We start from the raw sequence: 23,127 nt of genomic DNA on the forward strand, positions 1-23,127 counted from the left end.
AAAGTTCATTTGGGACAGAGAGTTTCAAATGTCTCTGTCCATAGATGGCCAATGACATTGCTCTGGGCCCAAGTGAGGCAGCAATGATGTGGCAAGGGCCTACAAGAGAAAACTGCTCCCCTCAAGGCAGCAAGGAAGCAGCAAGCCTTGGAGGAGGACCACAGGGGAGATGCAGGCTTCCAGGGAACGTCCACAGTGACCCAGACCCTCTGGGTCTACCCCACCTGCCGACAGTTACCACACAGTCATTCAAACTAGGATGATTGCTTGTCTCAGCTCCCACAATCCACCCATTTCTCATTCCTTTATTAATACAAGAGCTTGCGTATGGCCATCCCATATCCAAATCATAATAGCTTCCTTCAGTGGCATTTGACCAGGGCCACAATTTTTCCCCAGGTGGATGCTGGCTGGGATACTATAGCAATATTTCCTGCAGGGAAAAGCGAAGATGCAAGAATTTTGTGTTTCCCAAAGCAGCAAGCTCAGGCATGACCCCACAAATTGGCTCCCTATAGCAGCTCTCCATTTGTAAGTAGAAGCTCAGAGCCCTTCTAACACAACCACCTGCTATGCAGCTACCAGGTCAGCTAAGTTCAGACTTACTTTCTGTTCTGCAAGTGTTTCTATACTGATATTCTTCTCTATATCTCTTTCTCTTTCCCTTTTTGTCACCAGGCTCCCCTCCCTGGCTCCAGGTCTGCTGGGACAGAATTGTGCCAGTAAGACCTTTCTCACTCTGTTCTAACAACCAGAATCTCTGACTATCTCACTGTCCAGTAATGAACCTCACTCCATCCCCTCAGTCACCCACCTGGCTGAATAGCACCTCTCCAGCTGTTTCACGTTTGCATCATGGAGGAGCTGAGAGTGCCACCAGGTTCTACTCTGCCATCTTGACCTCCACTCAAAAGCATTGGATATGTGTGTTTAAAATATTATACTAAGGAAAGCAGAAAGGTTAGAGAGTGGTGGGAGAAGTCAGAATCAAAAGGAAAAATGTCATTTTGAGTAACAGCAAGAAAAGAAGAATAGCAGGGAAAGAGAGAAGGAAAAACCCACAGTCCAAAGATCAGAGAGATCCATGGCAGAGATAAACCAGAGCTGGGAGGGAGAACCATTGCAAGATTTGTAGTAGAATGATAATTTTTATCTGATTTATGATGTAGCAAATAAAATTCCTGAATCAATTAAGGTTATAAAAGAACTCTCCAATGACTTATCTCAGATATCCAACTGCACTAATTCCCACACTCTATATTGAAATGGCATTTCTGACTAAATTAATGACATAAGCCAAAAGACACTAACATAACAGTTAAAATGCCAAAGATAAAATACGTTGGGATAAATGTCACCATGGCTAGGAAAAATCAATATTGAAAATGGAATGTAAAAAACAACTATTATAGCCAGGATTCATCAAATTCTGGTAAGCAGACTTGTAAGAATAAAAAATGTTGGGTAGATATCTTCTGATATTCATTTATTTCTTGAATGAATATTATATCTTCGTATCTAAAGATACAATAACAGGTTGGAAGTTAAAATGATAAAATATGTTTGTGTTCAAGTGCATGATGGATCAGACATGAATCTGTAGTGGTCACTACAATCTGTCCTGTTCTTCGGAAGTCAACTATTACATGCACTCTTCTACTTTGAGCCTGGCCAGAATGATTACAGAAAAAATCAGTATTATTGCCCACAATACTCAGTGGGCATTCTATTCATGTTGATAGGCTAGGGGAGAATTGAAATGTTTTGTGTAAATGCATTTATTTCAGAAGCCACATGGCAACCTCATATATTAAACAACCTCAACTATGGGAACAAAAAATAAGATGTATCTAAATTTAAATGATCTTCTTATTGATGATTGTTCAAATAGAATTATTTTCAATTGGTGGCAAAAATTCACAAAAATTTAAATCACGAGGTAAATTGAGATATAATCTTTTGAGACTTCCATGCATTTTCTGGTGCCCCTAGATTTATTCCTTCTTTGGGGCTGGGAGGAATCAACTCTTCATATCTGCAGTTAGTTCTGGTCTTCTTGGTAATGTAGCATCTTTAGAATTCCCTTTGCTTGTGCTTGAATAGGAGATACACATGAATGACTCCCTCCTGGAATCTGCCTCCTCTCTTTTTTTTTTCCATTTTTATATTTTATTTTCTTTTTTTTTTAAACATCAGAAATTTATTAGTTGCTCAAAACATTACAATGATCTTGACATATCATATATCATACATTTGATTCAAATGTAGTATGAATTCTTATTATTCCCACGTGTACAGATTGCAGGATCCCATTTGTTATACAGCCACATTTATACATACTGCTATACTAGTGTCTATTGTATTCTACTGCCTTTCCTATCCCTTTGTATCCCCCCTACCCTCACCTCACCTCTCTCTACCTCATCTACCATAACTCATTTCTCTCTCTTGTTTCCCCCTTCCCCTCACATCCTCTTATATGTATTTTTGTATAACAATGAGGGTCTCCTTCCATCCTCTGTGCAATTCCCCTTCTCTCTCCCATTCCCTCCCATCTCTCATCCCAGTTTGATGGTAATCTTCTTCTCATGCTCTTCCTCCCTGCTCTGTTTTGGGTTGCCCCCCTTATATCAAAGAAGACATTCTACATTTTTTTTTTAGGGATTGACTGACTTCACTTAGCATAATCTGCTCTAATGACATCCATTTCCCAGCAAATGCCACGATTTTGTTACTTTTTAGAGGTCAAACAAAAACAAGTGCTGGCAAGGATGTGGGGAAAAGGGTACACTTGTACACTGCTGGAGGGACTGCAAATTGAGGCGGGCAATTTGGAAATCAGTATGAAGATGCCTCCTCTCTTCTTTAACCTGATTGTTGCCCAGGAGGAAATTTTAGTAGGCAGCACTGGGCCACCCAGAGTTTATCTGTCAAGAAATTCCTGAGGCTACACCAATTCTATAGGAATGTTAATGGATCCCTTAGCATCTGATGCAGAACTTCTGCAGTTCTATTATTGCTCTTCTGTATGCTTTTCCTGAATTCAGGTTACTTTTGATTCAGAAACACTGAGTTCACCCTCCTAAATAAATGTTTTTTTTTTTTCCTAAATGAAATAGTTTGAGTAAGATTCTAATTCTCATGTCAAAGATGTGTTTGTTTTGCTCACCCAAGATTTTCGAGAGAATAAAGTTAATGTCTAACATTTTGACAAGTAATTTTTCTCTCCATTCTTTATTATTATTATTATTACTACTACTAATACTACTATTATTATTATTATTAGATTTGAGGTAAGCATAAAGATCAACTTTCTCTAATTTGCATATCTACATACTGAGTTGCCAACTCAAAGTAGACACCTGCAATAAAAATAAAAACATCCTCTTTGATGGCCAACATAATTTCTTTTTCTATAGAAGTGTATTACATCTTAATAGGTACTGAGCATCCTATAAAGCGTTGTCTTCCACCATTTGATTGCTTTGCTCTTTATATTATTTTTGAGTCTAATATCATTTTTCAACAGAAACTAACACCAATCTCTTCCACATTTTCGTTATAGCATTTTTCACTTCCCTATTTCTGAAAGTATAAATCAAGGGATTGAGCAAGGGGGTGAACATGGTATAAAACGTTTCCACCAGTTTGTCAAAGGGAAAGACAGAAGGAGGCCTGGCATTTATAAATATACATGGGACAAAGAACAAAACCACAACAGCAATGTGAGACCCACAGGTGGACAGAGCTTTCCTCCGCCCCTCAGCACTGTGTTTTCTCAGTGAGAACAAGATGACACCATAGGAGACCAGCAACAAGCAGAAGATTATAATGCACATAAACCCAGTCATGGCAACCATCAAAAGGCCAAGGACATGAGTGTCAGTGCAGGCCAGGTCCAATAATGGGTACAAGTCACACATGAAATGATCAATGACATTAGGCCCACAATATGGCAGTTGGTAAATGAACAGAACCACTGTAATGGAATGAAAGAAGCCCCCTGACCAGGCCACCCCCATCAGAATGCCACAGAGCCTCCAGTTCATGATGGAAGAGTAGTGCAAGGGCTTGCAAATGGCTACATATCGATCATAAGCCATGGAAGTGAGGATGATCATCTCCACCCCACCAAATAGATGTTCAGCAAAAAGTTGAATCATGCATCCTTTATAAGAGATGGTTTTCCTCTCATACAGGGAATCTGAAATCATTTTCGGTGTGATGGCAGAGGATAAACAGGCCTCCAGGAAGGATAATGATGCCAAGAAGAAGTACATGGGGGAGCCCAGCAGTGCAGGGCTACAGAGGATGGTCACTACAATCAGCATGTTGCCTACAATAGTTGCAATGTAGACCAACAAAAACACAACAAAGACTATTTTCTGAATAGTAGGATTATTTGAAAGCCCCAGGAGGACAAATTCAGTTATGAAGCTTTGGTTTTGCATGATTTCCAAGAAAAGGGCAAACATGCAAAAGTTATCATTGAAGTTTGCAATTATGATAAAGATTTGCTTCAGACCACTTTATAGTTTTAGAGGCACCAATTATTTCAGTGCACCTAAATACATTATTGTCTTTAAGGTTTCTGTTGTCATTGCAAACACAAATTTAGACATTTATTGAGGATAGGAGCTAGAGATCAGGCAAAATTGAGGTGAGGATACAGTATTCACAGCCTTTGAATTAGCAAAGCTTCTATAAAGAAGAAGGTAGAGAAGAGTAGATTTTAATCTCCAAAGACAGTTTTGATGATTTACTAGTGACTTCCCTCAGTGAATCATTGGGAAGCATTCTTCACCTCACCCTCATAGTGGGGATATGAGGACTGTAGCTCTATTGTTCATTTCTGCCATTGTTATGGGAGGAGGCAGAGTTGACTAACAAGACATCTGTAATCTGGAGACCCTGAGACCTAAAAGAAGAAATAATATACAATTTAAGTGGTGATTTTAAAGCATGACTATACATCAGAACTTTCTTTAAGGTATAAACTGAATTTGGTCTTTTCATGATTCAATTTCTTCTTTATCACAATGAAGGATCTATGAAAATGTATCAAGTGACAGACAGCACATCACAAGTTTGCACTAAATGTTTAGTTTTTAGGTTTTTTTTTTTTAATTACCTCATTTAGACATTAGAAGAAAATTTCACAAAAATAATAACACCTACCTTCAAATGTTGTAATAGCAACTAAGAGAAATAGGTACAGGAGAGCAGTTATACAAGACTCACTACCCTGGTAACACTCTAAGATTTATATCCTTACTTCCTTGATAGGAAATTCATGGTTGAGTACAAGTGAACACCAGATGCTTGACCTAGGTTGTTACACAGAATATCTGTCTCCAAAACAAAGTCCTTTCCGCTGGACCACTCTGGAAAGAGTAAGAATTCCTCTTTTCTATCAGAAACTTCAGGGCTGACTTAACTTTTCTAGAGTTCCCACCCACTTAAATCACTAAATCCTCTTAGCTTTTGTTCATTAGTGAATGGGCATCTTAATGAAGGAAACAGAAAATGATGAGGAATCAGAAGGTGATGGCCAATCATTTGCATAGGCAAATAGGCAACCATCATATCCAGAGTCTTCAGACTCTATTAATCATTTTCTCATAATTTATACTATGTGATTGGGTCTAATCAAATGTTGGTTTGAACATATTGGTCTAAGCCAATATGTTCATATACACCTTACACATTCATCTCCAAATTTCATATTGACTATCATATTTGGAAACTTGAAAGTATTCCTTAAAATAATATGCTCTTACTAATTATAGTTATTATGTACTCCATGAATAGCCATTTGCCTTTTCTACCTCAAGCATTTCCATGAGTTATCCAGACAATTACTCCAAAAGGTCTTATAATTCTGTAAGCCTTAGGTAACACTTCCATGTGAGTTTAGTTGGAATGTCTATCAATAGGACTCTTTTCAGGATCCAATTAGTCTCTACAGGTAAAAAATTGATGTAGTCAATAGCACAGAGGAAACTAATATGTGATGAGAACACACTGCCATAGCCCCTTACCAAGGGTAGTGTAGATAGGTGAGACTTATTATACCTTAACCTGTCTTCTCTAAGGGATTTTGTCAAACACTCTCTATCCCTCACCCCAGACCATATCAAATTCCTCCAAGACCTCTCCTGCAAGAAATGTCAAAAAACTAACCCTTTCTCCAACATTTGTCCTCCCTCTATTTCAACTCAGCAGCAAGAGGACATTTACCTGCCAACAACTGGCAAATTGACTTCAACCACATGCCCAGCATAAAATGTTTCAAATATCTCCTAGTCCTGGCTGACACATTCTCTGAATGGGTTAAGGCCTTTCCCACGACTAACATAACATTTCCGAAATCCTCCTTAAAGAACTCATTCCTGACTTTGGCCTCCCTTTTCCTCCCAGTCTGATAATGGGCCCAAATTTATCTCTCAAATTACCCAACAATTAACACAAACACTTCACATACCCTGGTATTTTCATATACCATACTACCCTCAATCATCAGGCAAGGTAGAACGCACCAACGAAACCATCAAAAACATTTCACTAAACTCTCTCTCAAACTACATCTTGACTGAGTAACACTTATCTCTCTGGCCCCCCCTAAGGTTATGAGCCCTCCCTAAAAAAAACCTTCCCTATCTCTCCATTTGAGCTTATGTATGGGTGCCCAATAACACCACCTGCTTTATGCCCACAGCCCACAGCTATTCCACCCCACCTTTTGCCCCCTCTTTTGAGTCACCTTCAAACATTGCTTTGGAAATATGCAGATCTTAATCACTTGTCCCTACAGACAACTATTCCTTCCCTATTCCAGTGGGGGACATGGTATTCCTCTAATGGTTCCATCCCAACGCAGTTACCCTACTCAATGGCCTATCCTCTAAATGGATGGAACCATATGAAGTTACTCTCAATCACTCTAACTGCTTCCAAGCTTAAGGGGTTCCCCAAATGGATACACAATTTAGCTCTCAAAACCTGCTCTCACCCTCACTTCACTACAACCTCCACAGGCCCCTCACTTTGTGGCTCAGACAGACAGAAGCCTCGTAACTTCACCCAGTACCAGAACAACCCAAAGACCACACCACCACAGATAAATGACTTCCTCTTCCTTTCTTATTACTATCAATTTCTGTTCATCCTATGGACAGAGCTGGCTGCGGGACCAGGACTTCCAAGGCCTATTACTCCCACTTTCCTCTTCTAGCTCATTTCAGGGATCCTTCACGGACTTCACCCCAACTGAAATTTATCTCCCCCCTCTTTCTCCTCTACTCTCTCCCTTTCCACATACTATGATCACACTACTCCTCTTCCTTCTCTATTTCCCTCCCACAGCTCCCAAAAATCCTCCTGGCACTCACTATGCTTGGCAACTAAAGATATATGCAGTGGTCAAAAGTCCTCCACTTTAGTCAACTCTGCCTTCTGTCCCATTAAAGGTTGGCAAAGGACCCTCTCCTCACATTCAACTTTGCTCAGATCTGTGTCACCAACTGTTTTGACTGTACGAAATATACCCAAGAAAGCTTTTTCTCTCATAATTTCTGTCTCTGCTTAACTTCTAATAACTCTGACACATGCAATGACCTCAATTGGAAGGGATATTCCAAATGGTCCTGCAATTACCATTCTATGGAACATGGATACGGCTCTTCCAACAGACTGTCCAAACCCTCTCCTTCTCCAAACCCCTATTATAGGGTCCTGCCTTTACATACCTTCAAGATTGATTATCCTTGGGACACAAAATGGGAAAAGGAGTAACTGGCTCTATAAACCTTTATGTGGCAAGCCCAGACCCTCATGGATCTTTCCAGATAATCTGAACCTATAAATAAGCCCCCACACACCTTATGAGATGCAGTCATTATATAGTAACAAACAGCTCCCACAACATTTTCCAAAACTTAAAAAATAGACACCCTCACACTTCCTGGCTCCAAATCATAGGTTATTCTCTCTACCTCTTACATCACATAGTACATTAGTCCATTTATCAACAAGACTGCTTCGTTTGTACCCCAATGGGTGATCCTCCTAAATCAGCCATTCTCCTATCCAATGTCCAATGTGTTCCCACCTCCCAATTCCTGTACTTCCACCTTACATAAATTATCTCAACAACTACCCTTTCATAGAGCAGGACTAACTGGGTCTTTCTGGAACACTCAGTTTAATACCCACACCAACCCCACTTGCTGTCTATACCATATCATTATGGGGTCAGACTCTTATATAAATCCCCCAGGAACTCACATCTTATACCAAAATAGTTCCCTAATGACATGTGTCAATGCTTCTATCCCAGGTCCTGTGTCTTGATGGTCCTATCTCCACAGCTCACTGTACACATTGGTTGAGATGGCTGTCCTCACGTTTCCCCAACTTAATCTAACCAGGCAGTCATTCTTCCAGTCCTCTTAGGCATTAGTCCAACATCCTCACTGGTAACCCTGAGGATAGTAAGGGGAGCCCTCAGACATAGCCTTACCTTGGTCTCCCAACTTGACCAACTTCGTGAGGAACTAGTCAGATCCATCTACACTTCAACTGAGGCTATCCTCCTCATATAGGCTCAGATCCTCTCCCTGACAGAAGTCACCCTACAGAATAGGAGGGAAATAGACCTAATTACAGCAGAAAAGAGAGGTACCTGTCTTCTCCTAGAACAATGTTGTTACTATATTAACCAATCAGGAAAGACAGAACAAAACATAAAAATTTATAGAATCTAAAATCTAAGCTTAAACTAAAGTTCTCTGGCCAACTCCCTCTCCTCCTCTCTCACCAGCCTATGGAACCCTATCCTTACCTCTTCTAGGACCTCTCACTGCCATTCTCTGCCTGGTAGTTTTGTTACCATGTGTTTTCAAGTTTTTACAGGAAACCACCATGGAAAGAACTAAGACTTTCACTAACCAAGTGGCCAATCAGATGCCTCTGTGAGAATATACTCAATTGCCAGAGAAAACCTCCCTCTAGGACCTACCTCTGCCCCTGTCACCACCCCATGCCAGCAGGAAGTAGCCATAAGAAGAGAGCTCCATCCATAAACCACCCTAATCCCCAGTATTAAAACAAAAAGAGAGGGATGTTGGCATAATTGCAGCCATCTTCCTTTCCCCACCCCACTTTATGAATAATGTTTTTCTTCTTGCATGGTGCTGGGTTCAATCCTCAGCACTACATAAAAATAAATAAACAAAATAAAGATATTGTGTCCAACTACAATAAAAAAAAAAAAACAGAAATTTGCTCATCTTTGAGAGATAAAATCTTGTGGGTCTCTGTTCTCTCCTTGAGAGATAAAGACTTGCCCATCTCTGTTCCCAAGAAACAGAAACTTGCCTTCCGAAAAATGGTGATGCCAGTCACAAGGGATAAACCTGCCCTTAAAGTGCATGCGGCCATAATCTGGCCTATAAAGTACCACTCAAGGGATACTTGCTGCTCTTCTCTTTCTGTGCAAAGCAGCCAGTCAGTCTTCTGACAGGTGGGTGTGTGATCAGTCCTGCTCCAGTTTTCTTTCAAAAAGGAAGACAGGCCCTATGCTAACTAATAATTAAATAAATTTTTCCCTTTCACTTCCTTTTATAAGGGTGTTTTTAAAACAATATAATTTTAAATTTTAAGTATTCATTAAATATAAACACACAACTCCTTATTTTATCAAATAAAGGAATTTTGTAAATTTGTGTCAGAACATTGACAGTGGAGAATATAGCATGTAAATGGTTTTGATCAGAAGGTTTATTATTTATTTTTTTTAAAAGATAATTGTCTTAGAGGCAATGGGTTAAGAAGAATTGAATCCTAAAACAGAAAAAAAAACACAGTAAAAGAAAAATTAGTCAAATATAGTCTACTGTTTAGTGAAGAGTAAGTTAACATCCATTATTATTTCATATTCTTGATACATATTTCTATGCTAATTTAAGATGCAATATTAGGAGAAAGTGGGTAGTACACAGGATACTTCCAATCTTAGCAATTTCCTGTTTACCATTACTTACACTAATAAAATGTTAATTTTAAAATTCTTTCAGTGTTTGCTGTTGGAAAACTATGAATCCCAGGGACAACATCCAGTAGTCATGTGCCATTGAAGAAATCATCATGCTCCCATCTCCTCAAGTCTAAAATAGAGGAACACTCATCAACTACCTGACACAAAAGAGTCAATTGCTTATAAATAACATGTTTTTTGAAGTTTAAATGGAAAGCATGACATAAAAACTGGTATTAGCAGTATTTTTAAGCACTGCTTATTTATACAAAGAGAGATGAAATTGAATCACTCTAAAAATTTATGCTTTTTAAATTACACAATTTTAAATTATACCTTAAAATAGCAATAAAACTGGTTCACTCCTCTAATTCCTTTGTAGAACATATTAGTAAATAATTTTAGAATCATAAATATGTTAGTAATTTTAATACTAGCAACTTCAACCTTAAACATTTATCATGAAAGTTCAACAGGGAGAGAAAGGAAGCTTTACAATGGAAGATGGTTTAGTGCTATGTGTGATGGAGAAAAGGGAGATCTAGCTAAAATAGTCAACGACAGAAAGATGTTTATGAAAATCAGATATTTAAAATTAATACCATGTGATGGTAACAAAATTGTTTAAAAAGCTGGGCTCCCTGGCACACTTCTGGAATTCCAGCCCCTTGGGAGGCTGAGGCAGGAGAATTGCTAATTCAAAGCCAACCTGAGCAAAAGCAAGGTGCTAAGCAACTCAATGAGACCTTGTCCCTAAATAAAATACAAAATAGGGCTGGGGATATGGCTGAGTGGTCCAGTGCCCCTGAGGTCAATCACTGGTACTCCCCCTGAAAAAACTATTAAAGGTGTATTAAGAATTATAATGCAAATAAATAAATAAATAAAATAGGTGAAGCACTTTTACAGTAGGTTAAATGAGAAAAACAATAAAATTTCTAAGAGCCTAGCTTATTTGCTTTGATAAATTAAATATAATATATCTGGAAGGAAAAATATAATGATAAAATAGTTTTAAAAATTTTAATTGCAATATATATTTGGTTATGGTTTTAGCAATATTTAAAGTTGATCATAAGTTTAAACACAAAATACCAGATTTGCCACCATCTAGAGTTCAGCAAAATAGAGTGAAGTTAAGGGAGATTGGTTTGTGTAGGAGGAAATAATTGGTTATTATAACACAGAATTTTTATCAAAAAATTTTAACTATTGTTAACTTTCCATAAAAAGCTATACCATGGACAGAACCCTCCCTGTTCTGAATACACTAATTCTGATATCAATTTTAAGCAAATCCTCCTACAAGCAGCAGCTTATTCTGTGTGTGGTCTTTCATTCCTTGATTGCTGTATTACTGAAAATGCTGAAGCTGTACCTGGGATTTCTCAGCCCCCCACCCCCCAGCGGCATGAACTATGTGGACACGAGGCCATCATCTGGAGGTGACCTTGGGAAGTTTGCCTCACTGTGTCCCACTACGCACATTGCTCACTGTTTCCTTCATTACCCACATTGCCCACTGTTTGCTTTCTATCCATTTTAGCAACAAAAATAACACTATCACTAATTGTTCTGAAAATAATAGATTTTCTGCTTCAACTTAAAAGTACATAAAACATTCAAAACTATAAAAGGGATTAGTAGTGAAGTTGTCATTGTAAGAAGTGTTTTGCAACAATATTCAAGTTAGCAAATTTCAAATGCAGTTATATAAAAATATATATGCATATCAGTCACATTTCCATCCATTTTATTATACCAAGTAAATATTGCTACCACAAATGAAGAGAATGAATTAAAATTCTATTTGTAATAACACTTTTTGATAAGTTACTTGGCCTTTATATTTTTGATTCAGAATAATCATTCATCCATAAAATATGTATTCCTTGTATATCAAGCTAAGCATTTTCATTTTTGTGATCAGCTCAGAAATATATTCTTTTCAGACTTTAGTGCATTTTCTCTGTCATCATGGTAGCCCTAAATATCTCATTCTTTATACACTTAATATTTATGGAATTTAAGGAAAAAAAATACCTTTTTGTTTTCACCTTTCATCTTTATTACAGGTGCATGAACCTTCTTACCTTAGTAATTGAGCTCATTTTAAGAAGAGACTAAGTTATGTCAAGTAGGACTAAAATAGTTCAGAAATTCAGGAACTTACATTTTCCTGGACAATTCTGAGGAGGAAATTAAAGCAGTTTTTTATTTTTATGTTTTTTTAAAATGTTTACTATCTTTGTGTTCATTCAATTCACACTAAATATAAAAGATTTTAAAAGAACAAAATAAGATCTTTGCTTTATCACAAACATATTAGGATCCTGAAGATAGGTAGTAGTGAATTTTTTTTTCATATGGTTGAACATTTTGATCTAAATTGCTGCAGGTGAATGAGAACTAACATACTATGGATTTGACTTGGAGCATATGTTGAATTTAGCATATTAATGCTTATCAGTCTTTGCTTCTACAAAAATTTCTATGGTTGAGCAGTAAGTGTAATATAGCTTGTGCTGACAAAAAAATACATTCCTTTTTCCAGACATATGCAAATAAAGATGAAAAATTGTCCTGCTTTTTCAAAGGTCAAAAACTGTAACTTAAAAACATTTCTATAAGCCTAATTCTAAGGCAATCTTACCATGATTTAAGTCAATTTTTCTTTTTGTCATCATTGTTTTTAGGGCTATGGATTTATGAACTCAAAGCACCTAGAGAAAATTAAATGGGCATTATTAGAAGACTGTACTCCATGACTTGGGTCCTGCTTTCTTTTTTGAAATGTTTTTTCCTGTGCCACTTGTGAGTTTGTAGCTTTGGAAATACTAAAGGCTACATGCTACATCAATGATTGTGAATGATAGAGCAGTACTTGAATTTGTCATGTTTCAACCTCAATGTACTTTATAGAGCCTCAGAAAATTTCTCTTTTTGATCTTAAAACTCCACATGGAGAGAACATTAGAAGACAAATGATAAATGAAAATTTATTAAAAACAAAGAATATGCTGTAGGAGAACTAGAACAAAAATATGAAGTTGTTGCTTTTCTAATTATTTGTCTTTAACTTGAAGATGAAAATCTAAATGGGTCTAATTTTATCATACTTGAAGGAATAGATTCTCCCTACAGCCATATCCTGACTGAAAGAAATATTGGAAACATTTAAATAGCTGTTGTTATTATCAAGTGCTGTCATATAGAATCCACATGTATTATTTATTCTCCTTGACTATCATTCAGTGTGGTAATATAACGTCCATTAAAGATGAGAATCTTAAAGCCACAATAGCTAAGTAATTGGTACAAAAATGCACAGTATTGATAGGCCCAGGACTGCATTAAACTTGGTACACTGATCACAACACACACAGAATTTTAAAAACTGCCTCACAATTTGAAATCTCTCTGAAAATGCAGAAATGTAAATTTTAAATCTTACCACATACAGATTCCCTGAAAATTCTAATGATGACCACATACAGATTCCCTGAAAATTCTAATGATGAAATTTTCTCTGTAGAGAAAATTTCATGCAGTGGTGGCCAGAATGTGAAAGTTGTTGCCTGTTCTTCCTTGTATATGTAAGGTGTGCGGGAACATGCTCTCTGGCAGTCAAGCTGGTAATGTTCTCAGTGGCTCACAATTGTGGTCTTGAACATGGACTCAGGAAAAAGAAAAACAAATAAGAAGGTAACCTCCTTGATTTCTAACTGGAATTTAAAGAGGTTTCCCCGAGAGCTCATGAATCTGGAGAATTGCTTCTCAGTTTTCCCCGGGGATTGGAAATTGGTTTTCCATTTGCTCACGTGTGTTTAAAATTTTATGTCCACCACCAATTAAAAGACTCCCCTGCCATTTTAAACTGCTCTTGGGTTTTTATGTGGAAATGTGCTCACTTTCCTTGATGCTCAGGAATGAAACACTGTGCATGTGGGGATGAAATGTAGGGTCTGATTGTAAAAGTGGGGCAAGATGCCAGTGTCCTTATTAAATGCAAGAACTAAGATCTAGGACAAGACAGCATTAATCCACGAGGACAATGTGTGTAGTACTGGGACTGGGCAGCAACATGTGCTTGTTAAAGAGAAATATTTCTGTAAACATATGGAAACTTTTGTGTTAATCTAATTGCTTTTTTTTTCCTCTCAGAAATTGATTTTGAGATTCTGTAACTTTCAAACTAAAAGCACAATTTCTGAAGGATAAAATAATTATCTCTTTTCATTTTATTTGAAAGGAAGGTAGGATAGTTCTATTGGATGAAAATGAACATAGCTTTTAAAACTGAAGCTTCAGGGGAAAATGGTACCTAGCTCCTCAGGTCCCTTTGGGTTGGACCACACTAACACAATGGCTTCTTTGTATAGTCTTTATATGAACATCCTACCTTTAAGAATATCCCTCTTTCATTTTTGTTTCAACATCTTTCATTTATTCTATTTTACCATGTTTTGTGACACAAGATGGTATCATTACTATTTGTGTGTTTCAGCCTAAACTAGGAGACAGAGGCTGGCAGAGAAAAAGATTCTAGAACCAGAATCCAAGATTCTATAAAACAGGGAAATCTCTAACACTCTGCCCCACACTGGCATGCAAAGTGTCACACTGCCACCTTCCAGGTGGAGCCAACCTAAACCCAAGAACCCACAGACAGACAATGAAGGAAAGCACTGACTTGTTCAGAAAACCTACTGCATACCATGATGCAAGCTTCAGGATGAGTCAGCCTGACCAGCACGTCATATGTATATTTGAAAATGATAACAAGGAAGACATAGGAATATTAAATAACAGTGGGAGAATTCAGAGCCAAAAGGAAAAAAATAATGTTATTTTCAGTGAAAGGAAGACAATGAAAAAATAAATCAGGGAATAAAATAAAGAAAACCCCACAGTGCAAGGATGGGCAAAAGATTCATGGTAGGAATAAGAGTAATTTGAGATTAGAGAACGCTATGAGATTTTTAGCAAAATTATGATTTTATCTGACTTGTGATGTAACACAATATAATTCCTAAGTAATTTCATTGCTTAAACTTGAAATACCAAATAAGTTAAAATATTATCTTGTTTTAAAGTTCTTTTTACTCTCCGTTGCCTCTGAATTTCCTCTTTAGAATGGAGAGGAGTCAGCTCTCTATATCCACAGTCGGTCCTGGTTTTGTTGGCTGTGCCCTTCGTCAATTCCCTTTGATTGAACTTGAATAAGAAACACTCGTTGCTGAGACCCCATGACATCTGCCACATCTTGCCCTCTGAAGTTGATTTAACATGAAGTTGTGCTGAACAAAGAGACACTCATCCATGGTAGGCAGCTCTGGGCCTTCAGGGTCTATCTGTTATGAAATTCAAGAATGATTAAACCAGTAGAGATGGTAATGGTCCCACCTTAAAGGACATGGTCACAGCACACAGGAAATCCACGATGAAGGTTCCACTAACGTTCTTATGGAGGCCCATCCTGAGTTCTGGTTGGTTTTTCTCCAGCATCACTGAGATCAATATCCTAAATCAAAATTTCTTTGCACTTGAAATTCTTTAAGTATCTGTCTCTAAGATACGTTTTTTTTAAAATCCATGCATAAGTTTTATCAAACATGGAGTCAGCAGCCTGCAATCTGACATGTATTTTTTATTTCCATTTAAAAAATATTAGATTCTAAGTAAGCATAAAATTCAAATTACACAATAGGATGTTGACTTGCCAACTTGAGTAGATACCTGAAAAGATAGTGAACAACATTATCTCTGACCCCACAGTACTTAGATTTTTTATAGAATTGTGTTACCACTTTCGAGATAATGAGGGTCCCATTAAGTTTTTTTGTTTAAGCCCATTTTGAATTTGTTACTCATTATATGATTATTTGTGAAGTTTAATAATTATGTTTTTCATCAGAAACCACCACTAATCTCTTCCACTTTCCTCTAGCATTTTTCATGTCCATTTTTCTAAAAGTATAAGTCAAAGGATTGAGCAAGGAGTATAGTATGGTGTAAAATATTGCCACCATTTTGTCAAATGTAAAAGTAGAAGGAGGTCTTGCATATGTAAATATTCATGGGACAAAGAACAAACTCACAATAGCAAAATGAGCTTCACAGGTGGATAGGGCTTCCCTCTTCCCTTCAGAATCAAGGGTTCTCAGAGACAGTAAGATTATACCACAGGAGACAAGCAACATGGTGAATATTATAATGCAGATAAACCCACTGTTAGCAACCACAAAAAGTCCAAAGATGTATCCGTGCAGTCCAGCTCCAGGAATGGGTACAAGTCACAGAAGAAATGATCAATGTCATTGGGGTCACTAAAGGGCAGCTGGAATGTAAAGAGAATCTGTATGATGGAATGCAAGAAGCCCCCTGTCCAGGTCACCCCAACCAGAATGCCACAGAGCGTTCAGTTTATAAGGGAAGAGTAATGCAAAAGCTTGAAAATCTACATAGCAGTCATAGATTGTGGACATGAGGACAATCACTTCTGTTCCAGCAAGAAAGTGCTCAGCAAAAAGTTGAATCATACGTCTTTTGTAAGAGATAGTTTTCCTCTCACACAGGGAGTACACGATCATCTTTGATGTGTGACATAGGAGAAGCAGGCCTCCAGAAAGGACAGGAATGTGAAGAAGAAGTACACTGAGGAGCAGTTCAGGGATGAAGAGGATCGACACTACATTAAGCATTTTGCCCGCAACAGTTGTAATGTAGACCAACATAAACACAACAAATAATATTTTCTGAATTCTTAGATTATTCAAAAGCCCCAGGAGGACAAACTCAGTTACAGTGCTCTCGTTTTGCATGATTTCCAAGGAAAACGTAAAGGTAAAACTGTGATCGTGTTAACCCACAATTAGCTATTTATAGTATCATTGTCATCGACTAGTTGGTGCAGGATTATGTGAACCTATTTGAGTCCTTTATTATCACTTAGAACATGATATTAGACATTTATTGAAGGCTGTTGTAGATCAGGCAAAGTTGAGTGGAGTCAAATTATTGTACACTTTAAGAAAGCCAGATTTTCAACATGGTGGAGAAGTTACTTTTTATTTCACAGTCCAGCTTTAACCATTGTGTAGTAGCTGCCTGGTGAATTATTGAAAGGCTTTCTGAAGCCACACTCAAGTTAGCAACAAAGAAAGACTATTATTTGTATATTACACCTTCCATAGGTATGGAATGAGGCAGGGATGAGTAGACTACACTGTTAGATCAGAGGACTAACTCATTTACCATTAGAAGAAGAAATAAGAGGCAGTTGAGGTGGTTCCTGAAAACCATGGCTACTCCTCAAAAATTTATTAAAAACTTTGGAAGGAATTGGTCCTGTGAATGATATGATTCATTCTTTATAAAACAAAAAGATGTATGAAAAAGTGTGTAGCTCTACTATCCTTGATGCATAAATACATACAATGTGTTGAGATTTTACTTGCAATTTATCATTTAAAAATGTGAACAGAAGTTAATAGAAATAATACCTGTTTATGATGAATAAATGGAACAATGCAGGGAAAGCAATTGCTTGGGATCCACAATCTGTGTGAGGTCTTGTTATCCTTATTTATCAGTGAAGAATATGTAATTAGAAATATCAATTTGAAGCAAACAACAGATGCTTGACTTAGAATTTTAACATAAAATCTTTAGCTCCAAAGTGCAATTCTTTTCAAGAAGGTCAACAGAGAAAGGAATAGGATGTTTTCTTTTCCAGCAGGAAGTACAGGGCCCCCATGGTTTCTCTACAGTTTCAGTCCACATTTAAGTTTAAACCATATTATTCCTTTGCTCATGTTTGAATAAGGAATCTTGATAAAGCAAACAGAGCACATCATGGAGCGTCAGCAGGCAAGGGTCCAGCCAACTACAATGCATATTGGCACCCTGCTAACCTTTCCTATGTAAGGAAAAGAAATAACTGGGTGAATATAATTTAGAGTCTGCAGACTTTATTGTATGCTTATTATTTATACAATGAAAGCCTATCTTAGCAGATACAATCCTCCAAAACATATAGTTTAAAATTTATCTGACTTTATTGTAAGATAGAAATGTTCACAGTTTATGTACTAATTTCCAAGGATTAGAATGATGGTCACATTTGGAAATACAAAATTATGAATGTTAAAATGCCCTTCCTTGCAAAGCAGGTGGCCTCACCCACAGGAAGCTTTTCCATGAATTCTCCAGATAAATACTTCCAACTCTTGAAATCATTTGCCTCCATTTGACACAGCTTCAAAAAGTGATTGTGTCATTACCTGTGCATATGACAGAAATGCAAATAGCATTTGTATCTGTGAATATTTATGTGTACATATATGCATACATAAGGATTTTTTTTGTTAAAATAAGGGAACAAAACAATAATTGGTTATATTCAAGAATGAAAAATGGGCCAATTTTTATGACTTCCCTTTAGAGCCAACAGAAACAACTTGAAATATTAATAAAGCTGACATGCACATGTCCTCTGCTGACTTGACAGCAGCCACTGTCACTGTGCTTTCATTTCATTCCTCACTGAGGTCTGTACAGTGAGCTCTGTGTCCACCACTCACATGGTATCACCAAGGAAACGAGAGTATAAAGCAAACGCCATGAGGTCACTGGATCAGACAACAGCCCTAGAAGATCAATATATAATTGAGCAGGGATCAGTTTGGCCAAGAACCAAAGCAGGAAAGGCAAAGGATGAGGAAGAACATCTGTTCCACTCTTGCACAGACTTGGCTTTCAGACTTTCTGAGACTCAGACTAGGTTATTTATAGCTCTCAAAAAAATCTAAAAGCCTCAAGTTTATGCTTTGTGAATGAATTTAATAGGAAGGACTATCTGCCCAGCTCTTGTGAGAGTCTAATGAGGCCATCTGCTAGGAATATTAATGCGGTCAGAAATGCAGAATGTCCTGCCACAGCCAGGAACACAGAGCACAAATGACAACCTGAGTGGCAGAGATTACAGATATACATCACCATTCTCTGTAAAGTCTTGAATTATTTCACTTGGTAACATAAGAGAACAGTATTTAAGGAAATAAAGTGAGTAACATAGTAGAACCCTCTACACCATCTTATTTCTGTTAATTGAAAAATATTCCAAGTAAATAATTAAGCAAAGAAAAAAAATTGTTCATTTTTTTAAAATCAAAAATGTAGCAATCGCAGTTTCATAGTTAATAGGAATCATCTACCATGCCTAAACTTTCTGATCTAAAAAAGAGAAGAGTAAACCAAAGGAAGAAGTGAGTTTTATGTCAGCAATATTTTAAGAAGTGTTTGCATAAATAAAATGAGATAAAACTGAACAAGTCAAAACAATAAAACATCTTTGTAAAATCATCCTTTAAAAACTGACTCCTCAGGGCTGGGATTGTGACTGAGCAGTATAGCATTTGCCTAGCATGTGTGAAGCACTGGGTTCTATCCTTAACACCACACAAAAATAAATAAACAAAATAAAGGCATTGTGTGCATCTTAAAAAAAAAAAATGACCCCTCACTGGGTGTGACTCACTCACAGTGCCTCAGGGAGGGTGAAGCAGGAGAATTGTAAGTTCAAACCAGCCTCAGCAAAAGTGAGGTTTAAGCAACTCAGAGAGATCCTGTTTCTAAATAAAATGCAAAATAGGGCTAGGGATGTGACTCAGTGGCAGAGTGCCCTGAGTTACATTCCTGGTACACACCCCACAAAAAATGATTCCTGCTCTAAAATGAAAACGAAACTGATTAATTAATGTAATACTTCTGAAAAATATATTAATAAATAATTCAGAATCATAAGTATGCCTGCATTGCTTATACTAGAAGCCCCAGGCAGATAAATTTATTCTAATAACAAAAAGAGAAGGGGAAATTTTACATTGGAAAATATACAGTGTTAATATTGGAAATAGAGAAATATCTCAAATATTCAGCAATTAAGATCTTCATATAAATATGGCTATTACAAATTGTCATCATAGGATACTGTCAATAAAACATTCATAACATGAGGACATAAAATATGAAGTATTTTATAACATGAGAAATGCAGAAGAAAAAAAATCAGACAATTTATAAATATTTTAAATATATTTTATAATTTAGAAGGGAACCTATAACAATGGCAGACTCTATTTAAAATATGTTTTGTTACTATTATAGTAATATTTAGAATTAAACATCAAGATTAAAAACCTAAACATCAATTTTCCTTAAAGTTCAGAAATAAAGTGTGAGCTTTATGGTTAATTTATTTGCAAAGGTGGAACTAACAAGCTAAAATAACACAGAGTCTTAAACTAAAATTTTAAACTACTGAAAACTTTCTATAAATGATCACACCATGGACCCAACCTTCTCTAACCTCCATATATTCTTCAATATCAATTTTAGGTATATTATAATGTAGGTCAAATTTTCATACATTTTATTCAATAATTATTTTTTTACAAATTAACAATAAATTAAGATCCTACTTGTAATTAACATTTATGTTAAATTTCTTAAATTTAGCATATATTTGATCTAGGATTCTTCTTCTCCAATTAAATATTTATCAATTGTCCTGCCTAATCAAGCATGTCCTGTCTAATTATTAAGCATATTCCCTTTCCTGGATATCTAAGATATACATTATTTTTGGATAGCTGCTTCTTTCCTTTCTCCTCAGTGTAGTTGTGCTGATTTCCCTGGATGTCTCAACATTTATAATTAATGTAGGTGAGAAAATATCCATTCTCTCTGGCTTCCTTCTTAACAGATGCCTGAACCTCTTTTTCTCTTGTCTGAATGATTTAGCTAATTTCAAGGGTGAGACCAACCTATGACAAATAGTCTTGAAGCAGTTCTGAAAATCAGCCACTTGGATTTTACTGAACAATTCTGCAACAAGAGCCCAATGCAATCTATGACATCAAGCACACTTAGCAAATTACACAGTTAAATCAGAAGCTTCAAAACAAGTCCCTTTTTCTCATTTTTAATGTCCTTCCCTGTGCCATTTGTTAGTCTGTGGTTATGGCAATAGTGAGTTTCATATTTTCTCTATCAGTATCTATGGTTGGCACAGTAGTACTTAAATTTATCATGCTCCTACATCTGTACTTTGATACAGATTCATAATATTCACCTTATAATCTAAAGCATTAGGATGGAGGTATCACTAGAGGATAAATGAGAATGTATTTAGAAGGAACAAATAAAAGTTTATTGGAGAAGTAGTAGAAAAACATTCACTTGAAATCCTAAGTTATTCAGTTTTTACTCAAAGATCCAAAGCTGAGTATGAATTTAATTTCATAGGAGCTCAGAAAGCAAAGGAACGAAGAGGAGAAAAATAGGAGAAAGGTTTGAATTCTGTAACAACTGCTTGGGTTCTTTCAGATGTCAAGTGCTGTCCTCTCAGCTCCACCTGCAGTGTTTCATCCCCTGCTGCACCCCTTCATCTTGGAAGAATCCCCACTAAACATGAGGGATTTGGGGGCCACAGATGTTATACAGCTAACTCAAGTGCACACAGTTATTAAGCAACAGGACAGTGCATGACATTTAACCATAAGAACATGACCACAACACCTGCACTTTGAAACACCTGCACATCACCATTGAATAACCTTTCTGAAAATTCAGAAGCGTGAATTAGAAATCTCACCCTGCATCAGTCCCTCAAACGTTCTGGCAATGGCCAAAGAGTGATGCTCTTTTTTCCCCAACTCTTCCTTCTACATTTCAGAGAGGAAGAACACTTCTGGCAGTCGAAGTGGAGAAGGTTCCCAGTGCTGCTAAAGAGCTGCCTTGAAACAAAGCAATATCTTAAAACAAAAGAAAAATGAAGTAAATTTTCTGCCTTGGCTTCTGACTGGAATTTAAAGAGACTCCCTGAGAGGCCATGAGCCTTCAGAATACCTTCTCAGTCTCCCAAGGGAATGAAATTTTCCCATTGGCCTGATTAACACAATTTTATGTGGCTTTTCACTTGCTCAAGCATTTACAAAATTTTTGTGCCCCTGCATAACAGGGTTTTTTCTTTCTTTTTTTTTAATTCTCTTGGGCTAATAAAAGCTGTTTTCCTGTCCTATCTTACTCAGGAATAGAGTAGAGTGTATAAGAGGATGGGACATAGTACTTCTTTGCAGTATTCACGCAAAGAACTCTTATATTAATAAGCATAAGAGTTGAGTTCTGTAATAGGAAATCCTTTCTTCAGTCCATGAAGAAAATACATACTGTTGATGGAGTAATGTAGCAAGGAGTGCTTATTAGATAAAAGCATTTCACAAAGAATATAAAAGGTATACATTAATTCAAATTTTTTCTTAAAAGCAAATCTGGAGAATACATAATTTTAAAACTAAAAACATGATTTCTGGAGTATAAGGATTTTTTTCTCTTTGAACCTGGATGATGTTAAGGCAGATCTGTGTGGTGTAAGGGAATACAGCGGGGAGACTAATGCTCAAGGGAAAACTCAGAAGCAGCTCCTCAGGCCCTTCAGGAGGACCCATGACAAACCATTTGCTACTTTATACAGTTTTAATCATTGTGTCCTATTTTTATTTCTGTTAGTTCCCCAAAGGGAAAAAAATATAGAATCAAAGTGATTTATGAAAAAAAGAGCTAAGGCTCAGAAGCACCATTGTTAATCATTCATACAATTAAGAAGCAAGTGTTACTTTCTTTTAATTGAAATTCTACATGTGAGTACTGATGTGGAAGAATTTCCTGACATGGATCACACTCCTGGTCAGGGTGATATTTCAAAAATGCCAGTCAGTGATGAGATGCTACCTACACATCTGGACTTCCACATGCCACTTCCACTGTAGTCTTTGCCCTGCTTTGCTTAATCCTTTATTTGTTTTTGTTAGAAAAATAGAGTTGGATAAAAGGGAAATTAGATCACAAAAATAGAATAGTGCAAGTCATGTAATGATCATTATTTACTCAATTGTGAAATAGGGTAATTTTTTTTTTTTTAGTTTGACTCAGAAAAGAAACAGAGACCGAGGGAGGCACAGAGAAAGAAATGTGAATAAAAGGAGGTGTGGGGTAGCAATTTGCTCTTCCATGATTTAGCCAATATT

At 36.8% G+C, this 23,127-nt stretch overlaps 1 protein-coding gene across 1 annotated transcript; it reads right to left on the bottom strand.

Annotated features, from left to right (window-relative positions):
* Positions 1–3,515: 3,515 nt before the first annotated feature.
* On the bottom strand, positions 3,516–4,454 carry LOC101974566 (olfactory receptor 4C15). The gene has a single exon (XM_013360619.3). It carries the CDS (start codon positions 4,449–4,451, stop codon positions 3,516–3,518), a length of 936 nt encoding a protein of 311 aa, XP_013216073.1. The 5' UTR covers positions 4,452–4,454.
* Between the last annotated feature and the right edge of the window lie 18,673 nt (positions 4,455–23,127).

This window comes from Ictidomys tridecemlineatus, chromosome 4 (assembly GCF_052094955.1).
Source record: "Ictidomys tridecemlineatus isolate mIctTri1 chromosome 4, mIctTri1.hap1, whole genome shotgun sequence".
In the NCBI taxonomy this organism is placed as follows: Eukaryota; Metazoa; Chordata; class Mammalia; order Rodentia; family Sciuridae; genus Ictidomys; species Ictidomys tridecemlineatus.